General features: G+C 49.9%; 1 protein-coding gene across 1 annotated transcript in view; it reads right to left on the bottom strand.

Annotated features, from left to right (window-relative positions):
• The window catches only part of SRSF6 (serine/arginine-rich splicing factor 6), a 4750-nt gene extending 4279 nt beyond the window's left edge, over window positions 1–471 (bottom strand). The window contains exon 1 of the mRNA XM_010564580.1: window positions 168–471. Coding sequence (XP_010562882.1) covers window positions 168–274 — 107 coding nt within the window. The 5' untranslated portion in view covers window positions 275–471. The remainder of the gene's footprint in view (window positions 1–167) is intronic.
• Between the last annotated feature and the right edge of the window lie 10792 nt (window positions 472–11263).

The following is an 11263-nucleotide window of genomic DNA, read 5'->3' as shown; positions in this document are numbered from 1 at the left end:
ATCTTGAGCCCGGCGCCACGCGGCAGCGCGGGCGGGAGCGGCCGACAACATGGTGGGGGGGGGAGAAGGGCGGCGGGCGCGGCTCGCCCGACCCCGGGGACGGCAAAGAGGGGGCGGGGGGCGTCCGCCGGGCAGTGGCGGCCTTTAGGCCGCGGGACAGCGCTCACCCGTTTTTGAGGTCGACCTCGAGCAGGCGGCCATAGCCGCTGAAGAAGCGCTGGATGTCCTTCTCCCGGACGTGGTAGCTCAGGCGGCCAATATAGACGCGCGGCATGTCCGCGGCGGAAAGGGGGGGGGAAGGGAAGGGGGAGGGAGAGGAGAAGAAAGAGAAAGGGGAGGAGAGAGAAAGAGGGAGAAAGAGGGAGAGAGAGAGAGGCGGCGAGAGGGCGCGGGGAGCGGCGCTGCAGGCTCGCACGCTGCCACAGCCGCGGCCTGCTCCGCAGCACAATGGCGCCCGCTGCCCGCCGCCGCTTTTATAGCGGGGGCGGGGCCCGCCGGTACGGACGTTACGGCGCAGGCCAGGAGGTAACGTCATCACGCTCTCGCGAGCGGGCGCTGGGGAGGCGGGGGAGGCGAGAGAGGCGGGCAGGGTGGGTATGCGCATGCGCGGAGCTCGGGGAGTGCGCTGGCGAGGCGACAGCCCGCGCTGCGCACGCGCCGGGCGCTGGCGGGCTCCGGCGACCGGGGCGGGATGCGCTGCTCTGCGCATGCGCAACGGCGCCTGCCGGCGGGGCGCGGAGGACTGGGCTTGCGCCGGGCAGGCCGAGGGGACCTGCAGGGCCTGGCCTTCCCCGCACCCCTCAGCCCTAGGGTTCCGGCGCCCCCTTCATCGCTGCTGAGGTTGCTGCTGCCGCCCCCCCCCCCAACCCCAGCCCCCGTGGCTGCAGCCCCTCAGCCGCTGCCGCCAGGTGGCGGCGGTCCAGCTCTGTCAGCTCCCACCGGGCCCATTTCGCCCAGGTCTGCCTGACGGCTGGACGGGACAGGGCTCTGACAGGGAAGGCTAGTGGCAGCGCGTCTGGGCCCGTGGGCCGTAGCCCAGGGTCAGTCAGAGCAAACCCCTGGGGCTGGAGATCACTGCCGCGTCCTTAGGCGCCTGGCAGGTCCCTTGCCGGCCGGGAAGCCCAGAGATCTCTGTCTACGGAGCTGCTTTCTAGGCAGGGTTACATGGGAGCAATCCTTAATACCAACCCGAAGTTACCGAGGTCTGTGTCCTGGTTTCCCTTTATATACATATAATACATGTTCCAAATTAGGAAGGTCCTCCCAGTATATTACTAAACCCACTGTTTCAGTCTGCTGGGCTTTACATTGTAGCACTTATTTCATAGTATGTAATTTGTATATTGGCTATAAATGTATATTGTATTCTAATAATGCAACATTTTTATACTGTTTACTATGCAATTTAAATATTTGAAATGAAAAGTCCAAATTTACTCCTACTCCTGGATTTTTCCCAGCTGCATGAAAAGCAGCTCTTGTTCACCTGGTGCTTCAATATATATTACTGACCTGAGCATCAACATCAGTAATGCAGCCCACCAAAGACACAATAACTGCCTTCAATTTTTGGGATGTTGCCCTGAGTTAATCTGTAACAAAGCGGCTGCTGAGTTTGAGTTGAAGTGGCCAAAATCTCTTGAGTCTCTTTTTTTTCTCATTTAATAAAAGCTTCGAATAGTACGGCAGACAATGAGTGAACCCTTTCTCTTCTGTTATAGTGGACAGTGCTTGTAACATTTCATGAGTTTGAGTGTTTTCTGTCTGCTTTAGAAAGTCACAAATTTACAGGCCTGCTGTAGTAAAGGTCCTCTCCCCACTACAGCTATATTCTGTTATTTCCCACTCCTGTTCTTGTAAGAGGATAATGATTCACTGCCCCAAGTTTTAAAAACATTGGATGTGAGCATTTATCTGAAATTGTCTGTGCTGGCACCTATGGAGTAGGAGAGCTGCATGCTAAGACTTGCTAGAAACAACCCAATTAGATAGTTCTTGTAAAACATCCTGCGCTTGATTGAAGATAGTGTGTAAGCCTGTACTGAAGTTCAAGGATAAGAAGGATAGCTAAGCCTATTCTTAAGGGCTTCCCTGCAAGTGGATGCTCTTCAGGATCAGAGCATTAAACACCTGCCTTTTCTGAAAGATCTGCACTTCTGTACTTTCCTCACAGCCCATAAAAGCTGCCCTCTTGTAGGTGACGACACTCATTTCAACGTCTCTGCCTCTTAGCATAAGGAATTTCTTTCCCCCTTCCAACAGGGAAAAATAAATTCTTCATGACAAAAGTTCTGTCCATGCATCCTCTGAGCTCTGAGACCTCAGCTGGTGTTTATATCACTGCCTTTTCTTGGGAGAATATTCCCACACAATGCCCTAGAAATGGATGAAAAACAGCCTGTTCAGCTAAGGGCCTTATGGAGCATGAATGAGCACTGGCAGTCCCTGCACTTTCTGGCCTGTTTTTATGAATGGAAAGAACTGAGCTTGGGACCTAACCATCCTGAGTGCTGGGATGTCAAGCTGTAGCAAACAAAAGCAAATGAGTGAGTCAGTCCTCCTGTAATGAGACAATCAGATAAACCCACTCCCAAAAGCAACATCAGGTTGGAAAAAATCCCCAAGGGAGTAAGTGACAAAGCAGCGCAGGAGAGAGGGGTCGGGAAATGGACAAATGGCACTAGGAGTCCATTTGCTGAGTCAGGGGAGTGTTTAGGAAGGGAAAGGAGATACAGTTGCCTCATTCTGTCTTACTTGGTCTGGCTTGTTACTAGCAACAATACATCCTGCTGATGAGGCGAGCAGAGCCGCCTGGGCCAGAGGCACCGGAGGCCTCCCCAGTTCTGGACCAGTAAAGCACACATGCACAGCAGCTCTCCATTGTTCATGTGCTGAACACATCCAGGGACAGAGGAGCCATGCAGGTATCTCCACGTGTGCAGTGCCCGTTTCTGCAAAGAAGTATTGGTGCCTGCGCTCCATATGCCTTTTAGAAGTATGCAGAGGATGTAACCATATAGGATGTGAAGTCCCATGTTCCATGGAATACTGATACACCACCGCTGGATGGTGTGTCTTTCAGGCTTCCAAGAGCCCCCATTATATATGATGGCCCTCTCTGGGAGGACATCTCAAAGGTCTTGGCAGGTGGCAACAGAGAGACATTTACTGAGGCCACATAGAAAGGGAGGGAGGATTCACATTAGGATCTTGCAGCCTTGTTTTGTTTTTCTGTTCCTATACTTGAGGAGGGATAAAGGGTCTCCAAGGTGCCTCTTCACTGGGTGCCATGCTTTGCATCTCCCTCAAGCCATTTTCAAATCCTTGATTCTCACACCCTTGCCCTTTTTTCACTGTTTGTCCCCCATAATCAGTTACCTGGTTTTCACATTGTTTCTTCTTCCTCTAGCCTTCTTGCACCTTGCGGGGCTTGATGGCTGGGTTAGGACCAGCCTGGTGCCTAGAAGGAGAATGACAAAAACTCCCCCTATTCCAAGGACATTTAGGGACCTATCTAGCCAGCCTTGGCTGTAATTAGAATGGTCTCAGCCCTGTGCTGTATTATGCCTTCTCTTATTGTCTGTTGGTAACCCTGGAAGGCAAGAAGTGGCTGTGAAACAGTGACATAGTGACCAGAGATGAACCTCACCTCTTACACAGTTCAGGCAGGCTGGTGGATGTTGCTGAAAGGAGATGCAGATCAGATCCAATTAACTTCTTCATTCTTTTGGATCAGTGGTCCCAGGCCATTTCCCTGACCTATCTCTGTTGTGTCCTATTATTTTTACGCCCTTGTCTTAACAGTCCTATTCCTGATGTACATGAGCAAACACAGCAGCAGGTTCAGCCTCTGAATCAATAGCCTTTCTCACACACAGAGGGACATGCGTTCCTGAGTCCTGGGAACCCAGGATAAACACCTCAAATGCATTAGTTTTATGGCCTGATCGGCCAAATCAACTGGCACTCCAGAGCTGGAAATTGCAACTCTGTAGTTCAAAACTTTAGTGCTTTTTCCTGAGCGCTTAAGACAAAGAGAGAAATGGAGAAAGAAGTATTACAGGCTTTTCATACCACTTTCACAGTGGAAGGTCGGAGGAATGTCATAAGAAGAAATTACAATTAATCTTTTTTCCTCCTAAGGGCAAAAGGCTCTAATCTCTCGGTACAAAGGTTTGAAGTCTGTAATTAATCATAATCTGTGAGATGCGAAGCAGAGGTCTGGTAACCTTTTATGGGTCTTTTATTGTTAGTCCAATAAAAGTATCACATGTAATTTGTCTGTCTTGTTGAGGGCTAATATTTGGCTAGTGATTATTTTTTATAATCTGTTGTCAGAGGAGCCCTCAGTGTGAAATCCATGTTCTTTCTCCAGTCTTGCCAGCAGTGGGTATGGCCATATGTGAGTGTCTCATGAAAACAGTATAAAATATGCATATCATGAATTTATTATGCACCAGCTGTTTGTTGCAAGACTGGTGTCTCAGGGTGCTGCTGTCAAATGTCTGACTGTTTCTGTTACACTTCTGTCTCCCATCACCTCGTCCTCGTCACATCTCTCTGATAGGAGAACTCAGTTCTGAAGCTGGGTGCTGCTCAAGAGGCAAAATGGGCAGGCTGGCTGGTTTTCTCATGTTTTCCCATAGCTCCTTTGTGTGAATCCTATAGGCACCGACACTGGAGGGCGAGTCTGGATTGATGTGCAAAATGTGGGCAAATTCAGTTCAGGTCTTTGGCAGGTGTATCTAGGTACTGTGATCATTGGGTATTTTGCTGCTGTGATCATACCCATCATCACTGGGTATTTGGTGGCGGACATACCTGCATCTTCATTTTGTTCATGGGGAATGGAGGCTTAGGGAGTGTTACGGATGCATGCACACTCAAATCCAACATGTGTTAAAGCTCAGATTTATTCTTCAGTAAAAAGTTAGTTAGAACTCCAGTAACAGTAGTGAACTACAGGCTCAATGGTGTAAGGGGAATTAGTACTACATGGGCGACTTAAGAATCCTTGAGATTTAAAAGTGATGACTCAAAATGCACATATCACTCACCTAAAAGCTGAGGGCTCTCTCCCTTGAGGAGTTACCTCGGACGGTGCCCCGACTCAAGGGGGAGTCCCCGACTGCAGACCCGCTGCTCCAAGGAGGACTGATTCCAACATGTCCTCCAGTGGGACCCTGTTTATACCCTTGTTGAATCTGATCTGTGGTCATTTTAATCCCTATTGGCCAAGAAAGTAACTTCAGTGTACCTGGTGCGTCTTGACTGGCCAGTTCAAATTTCAACCTGCGGCCTCCGGGGTTTAGTTTTTTTTTTTCCCTCTTCTCCCTGCCTGGAGAAGTTTCATTTCTGGCTTGGGGCGGGGGGGGGAGTGTACTGCCACAGGGAGACCAGCGCATGTGAGGTCTTCCCGTGGCTGTCTGGCAGGCCCTGCCTACAAGGGGCCCTTCTTCTCACACATGGCTCCTCCTTCCCAAAATTCAGGTCAAGGAGCATTGCAGGGGATAAAGTTCTCTTCCATAGGATGGTGGGAAGAAAGCAAACTGACATAGAAGTGCTGTCTCAGAGACAGGCCACTGCAAATCAGCATGCTTTAAATGAATGGTTTCCTATGGATTTTTAGTCCTCCAGCTGCACCAACCTGTTAAAACATGAGAGTTTCAAAAGCTATCATCATCCAGTCACAGCACAAACTCAAAAATGTCTCTGAGCCAAGGCATGGGAGACTTTAACAGCTCCCAGGAGCTGTTGTTCAAGGAGCTCATTCATCTGTTGTGCCTTAGCAGCTCTTTCGGAGTCACCATGCTAGGTCAGCCCAGCCACTGACTCATGAGCATCAGTATGGGCTTTGGACCAAAATGGGACCTCCTGACACATATGTAGAGAACTGCTGAACTGACTGTGACTGTTCCTGTGCACTTGTGGCTAGGATTTGACTTTTTTCTATTGCTTTTTTTGCAATAAGTGAGTGAATGTGTCCTTATATGCCTTGCGGGTCCCCTCTGGGCATAGACTTTGAAGCACCAAGTTCAGGACAGCAGCCAAGCACAGATGCACATGGGGTTTAGTGGCTTTCAGTCTCTTGTTCCCTCTTCTGCAAATGGGTTTCATTCCCCCATGAACCCTCCATCTGAGCAGGGGCACCCAGCATTGGTCTGAATGGGTGTTTATACAGCTAGGACATACACATACAGGGAGAAATGGGTATCCTTGGGCTGTGAAAGTGTCTGTTCTTCTCCCCAGTAGCACTGGCTGATGTTATGTGGACTATTGCGTCTCCTACATGGTCATAGACTCCAGCAAAAATTCCCTCTCCATTCCAGGTAGAGATCCTGCCTGCCCCTGAGGAAGGTCACAGGAGGAATGCTATCCATTCGGTGCCCAGACAAAGCACTAACTATACTCTCAACCCGAATTTCTTGTATTATTCAATTTGGGGACTGTATATAAAGGCTTGTCATTTCAGCTCATCCTATGTATATTTATATAAAATCAATTGATCTATATATATGAAATGCCTAGATACAGCTGGCACACTGCTGGGTTAATAACATGTTGTGCTGGTTTTGGCTGGGATAGAGTTAATTTTCTTCATAGTAGCTAGTATGGGGCTATGGTCTGGATTTGTGCTGGAAACAGCGTTGATAACACAGGGATAATACAGGGATGTTTTCATTGCTGCTGAGTGGTGCTTACACAGTGTCAAGGCCTTTTCTGCCTCTCACCCCAGCCAACCAGTGAGGAGACTGGGGGGGGGCACAAGAAGTTGGGAGGGAACACAGCCAGTACAGCTGACCCCAACTGACCCAAGTCATATTCCAGACCATATGATGTTATGCTCAGCATATAAAGCTGGGGGAAGAAGAAGGAAGGTGGGGACGTTCGGAGTGGTGGCCTTTGTCTTCCCAAGTCACCGTTAGGTGTGATGGTGCCCTGCTTTCCTGGAGATGGCTGAACACCTGCCTTCCCATGGGAAGTGGGGAATGAATTCCTTATTTTGCTTTGCTTGTGTGCGCGGCTTTAGCGTTACATATTAAACTGTCTTTGTCTCAAGCCAGGAGTTTTCTCACTTTTACTCTTCTGATTCTCTCCTCCATCACACCTGGGGGGACTGAGCGAGCAACTGTGTGGAGCTTAGTTGCTGGCTGGGGTTAAACCACGACAGTCCTTTTTGGCACTCAATGTGGGGTATGAAGAGTTTGAGATAATGACAGATTTGGCTGGAATGTGCTAGATTGAATTTGTAGCTGTTATTGCTGTTTAGCTTTTAATTGGAAGGCTCCTGTGCTTGCCATGGAGCTTGCTTGCCTCACTGTATATTAGAGCCTAGTGCTCTTTAGCGGCTGCTTTTTGCTTTTGCTGCTTGCTGTACTGCTGTAGCGTTTATCATCTGACTCTGCTGCGCCTGGGAACATTTTGATAACAGCAATGGTGATGTGCCTGGGCTGGCAGATGGCCAGGGCATGGCTGCTGTTTCTGTGCTGCTGTACTGGATGGGCTGGAACTCCAGTGTGAACTGGAGTTGAAGGGACAGTGACCTGCAGAGGAGTCGACGCGGTAGCAGGACACCCCGAAGTGTCCGTGGCCGTTGATAAGCACACACCAGAGCAGGTACATCTCAAAGTGTCTGTGGCCATGGTTATGTCTGTGCAGCAGGAAGTATACCTCTGAAGGGACTGTGGCCCAAGGATAAGTACACCTTGAAGCAGCTGTGGCTGTGGAGAAGTCTATGCACAGCAGGTAAGTCTCCCCCATGTCACTGCAGGGGAGTGAGTGAGCAGCTGTGTGGGGCTTAGTTGCCAGCTGGGGTTAAATCATGACCCACATCACAGAATGCATGTGAAACCTTTGGCTGAGCTTAGACTAAAAAGCCTCCTATGTGGGATGTCTCCAAGCCTGAGTCCCCAACCTATGCTGCCTTAGGAGAATACAGAAGATGAGTGATTATTTTTTTTTTAATATGCCTCCTATCCAGCTCTTCTAGATATCCAGAAATCTAGAAGAGCAGGGCAAGGATTACCAGCTTATTTTTCTTTCAGTGATTTTCCTGATGAAAATCTCCAATTTGATCCTGTCCCCGCCCCAGGCAGAACAGGGCCAAGGGGATGTTAGCACAGACTCCAGTCTGGCTGGCCATAGGGCCGGTGGAGATCTTCCACATTGGGAAATTTTGATGAAGTTATTTTTCTTTCACTGGCATTTTCATGTTAAGAACACGTTGGGTTTTTTTCTTTCCTGCCAGCCCTCGTTCCTGCCAACCGCTGCGATTCTCTGCTACATTAATTTAGCCACCATACTGATTGCCCAGCAGAGGGGTGTAGAAACCAATATACAGACAGAAAACTCGCTCCCATTTCCCCCATTTTGCCATCCAGCTCTCTGGCAGGCAGCTCCTGCCCTTATCTCAGCAACGTGAGCCGTGGCAGCCTCAGGGCTGACCACGGACTCGCAGGACCCCGGGGGACTGGTCCACTGAGCCACAGTGCTGGAGCCAGCCCTGCTGCCCCCCAGGCAGCTGTGGGCCGGGGAATGGAGGTGGCAGGGGAAGAGAGAAGGCAGGGAAAGGAGGGTGATGGAGGAGGTGAGAAGAAGCCTGCCAAGCCACCCAGGAGCTTGTGGTGCTATGAACCAGTACCACTGACTTGCTCTGGGTACAGTGCCTGGGATGTGCCTTGCCCATCGCTCCCGTGCTGCAGGCAGCGCATGGAGGAGACACAAGCCTGCCATCTGCCAGCATAAGGGTTTCTGGCTGAGGGCATGAGGTGAAGGAAACCCCCAGGAGTGCTCTGCTGCTGTGTGAGGTCAAGGCAGGCTGTTTCAGGGGCTGGCAGCGGTTCCAGCCTTTCCTGGCTTTATTTGCTTGGAGTGGTATGGGCTGGACGCCTTCAAGAGCTGAGAAAAGCTGCCATCCCTATCCGTGTGTGCGCAGGCTAGCAAGCTTGAGGCAAGGTGTGTCGTATCTCTCGGGAGCTCTGGCTGTCCTTTGACCCCACTGGTGACTGGAGCAGGTCGTGACTTGCTCATGAGTGGTAGCGGTGCTTTGCCTCCTCTCCTTTCCACCTTTGCATTCATGGCTGGCTGCAGGCTGCTCTGCCACTCAGACAGCTTCCTGTGATGTGTGTTTTCCTAACGAGGCACTTTGGGGCCTTCAAATTATATCCAAATTTCCTTCTCTCCATCTGCTCTTAGTTCACATCAGGCTCGGCTGAAATTTGTCACCGTGGAATGGCTCTTCGGAGGCGCAGTGCAAGGATCCGGCTGGGATGCCCTGATAAGCGCTCGCCTGCCTATCCCTGACGCTGCTAGTGCCACCTGCCAGATCTGTGACCAGGATGACTATCGCTGCCTGGCCACCGCTGCGCAGGCAGGGTCTGCCCACACCCAGCCCTGCCTGTCCCTGCAGGCAGTCACTGTGTCCCCGTCCTTGAGATGTGGGCAGCACTGCAGCCCTGTGGAAGGGCTCGTGCCCTGCTCTTCCATCCACGCTCGTATGTGGCAGAGATAAGGATGCCAGCCACCGGCATGGAGGGATCTCGGCATAGGGGCTGGGAACAGCCTGGTGCAGGCACAGATTTGCAGGTGGGTGGGGTGGGGGTCCAAAACCTCAAGTCTGGTGTGAGAATGGTGATTTGCTGAGTCCCTCTGCATGCCATCCTGGGGGGCTTTTATCCCCTTCTCCAGCTGTTCTCCTTCCCCCTGGGGTTCAGCACTTTTGATTCTGAATAAAAAGCAGAAATCCTCTGGACTCCAGGAGCTGAATGAGTGGAGGGACTTGCAGCACTGTGGCAGAAGTGTTGACTCATTAAACTGACGTCACAGAAAATGCTCTTTGCATTAAGGAGATTAATCACCCCTTTTTTTTTTTTTTTTTTTTTTTTAAATAACTCTTTAACTTATGTGAATCCTTCCTGTGAATCCTTCTCTATGCTGCCCATGGTACTTGGCCTCCTTGGTTCAGGCTGAAACTTATTTAGCATTAGAAATCCCACACCCAACAGTATTAATAAAACCTAAACCCTTATCGGCTGGAAATTCAAAGAGATGATCTCTCTAAGAGAAGCAACCTGTCAGAGCTCCTTCCAAACCACAGGGAAGGAGCAGGGTTTGCAACAGGGGGAGCATGAATAAAAATGTTTCTGGAAGGAAATGGAGGGTTAAGGCTTGACAGAAAAATGCCTGACCTGCTAGTGCAGCCGTCGTCGAACTGGTGGCATGTGGAGGTCATGCACATGCCCTTTGGTCTGCCAGACTGTGCTGGCCTGGTGGGTGGGAAGCTCTCCTTGGGATGCTGGCAAGGATTTCAGCTGTAGTGCCATGATGAAGCCAAGCAGGACAGTGGGACCCTGCTGTCAGAAGCTCTGGAGAAGTATGGAGGAGCCCCAGCTCCAGGAGATCTGGTGAGCAGAGCAGAGGTGTTGGGGAAGAGCAGCAGGAAATGTGATGGTGGTGGATGCGGTGATGCCACCCCTATGAGACAGGGCTGGTGGGCAAACGGAGGCATCCTGGTACACGGGAGCAGGGCTGGGCTCGGCAATGGCTTTTAGGCAATGGCTCTTTACTGTCCAGGGAGGGGAAAAGTAATTAATTCACTCTGGTAGGACCTCAGAGCATTTCTGTTGAGTCGAGAGATGAGCCAGTGCTCAACTGTTTATCCTGAAAGCCAAACATCTAATGAATGATATAAGACTTTCACACATGTTGCAAGGATAAACATTATCAAATAATTTATTCTTAGATCTTTATACATGAGCAGAGATAGAGATTTATTCTCAGCAGTGCCACAAAGGTTATATCTTTGGACTTTGAATTAAGATGTCTTGAGTTTATTTTTCTCTGCCACAGCTTTATGTGATCAGATTTGAGAATTAACCTGGTAAATCCAGCAAAACATCTCTGGGCTATGCCATGTGTGTGAGAGAGAGAGATTTAATGCCACACGTAACTAAATGGAAGAATGACTCTGGTGCAGGTAACTGCTTGCACAATTGGGCAGTCTTTTGTGTTGTGCTTAAAGAGCCTGGGATGGAAGGTGCTCCTGAAATGAGAACATTTTTGTACCTTTTAAATGACACAGAGTAGGAGATCAGTGTGTTTGTGGATTTTTCAAGAAAGGGTAACGTCCATAAGAATAGTTCATTAATTTGCCTCTCCCCAAATTTTATTGAGTTGGTGGTTTTTTAGTTTCCTTCTATTTTGAAGGCATTACAGATTTTCATATAAAAAAAAGATTTTCATTCATGGCTTAATTTTACCCTTT

This window comes from Haliaeetus leucocephalus, unplaced genomic scaffold, assembly GCF_000737465.1.
Source record: "Haliaeetus leucocephalus isolate CR32 unplaced genomic scaffold, Haliaeetus_leucocephalus-4.0 Scaffold182, whole genome shotgun sequence".
NCBI classification, from domain to species: domain Eukaryota; kingdom Metazoa; phylum Chordata; class Aves; order Accipitriformes; family Accipitridae; genus Haliaeetus; species Haliaeetus leucocephalus.
This window is presented reverse-complemented; position numbering and strand designations above follow the sequence as displayed.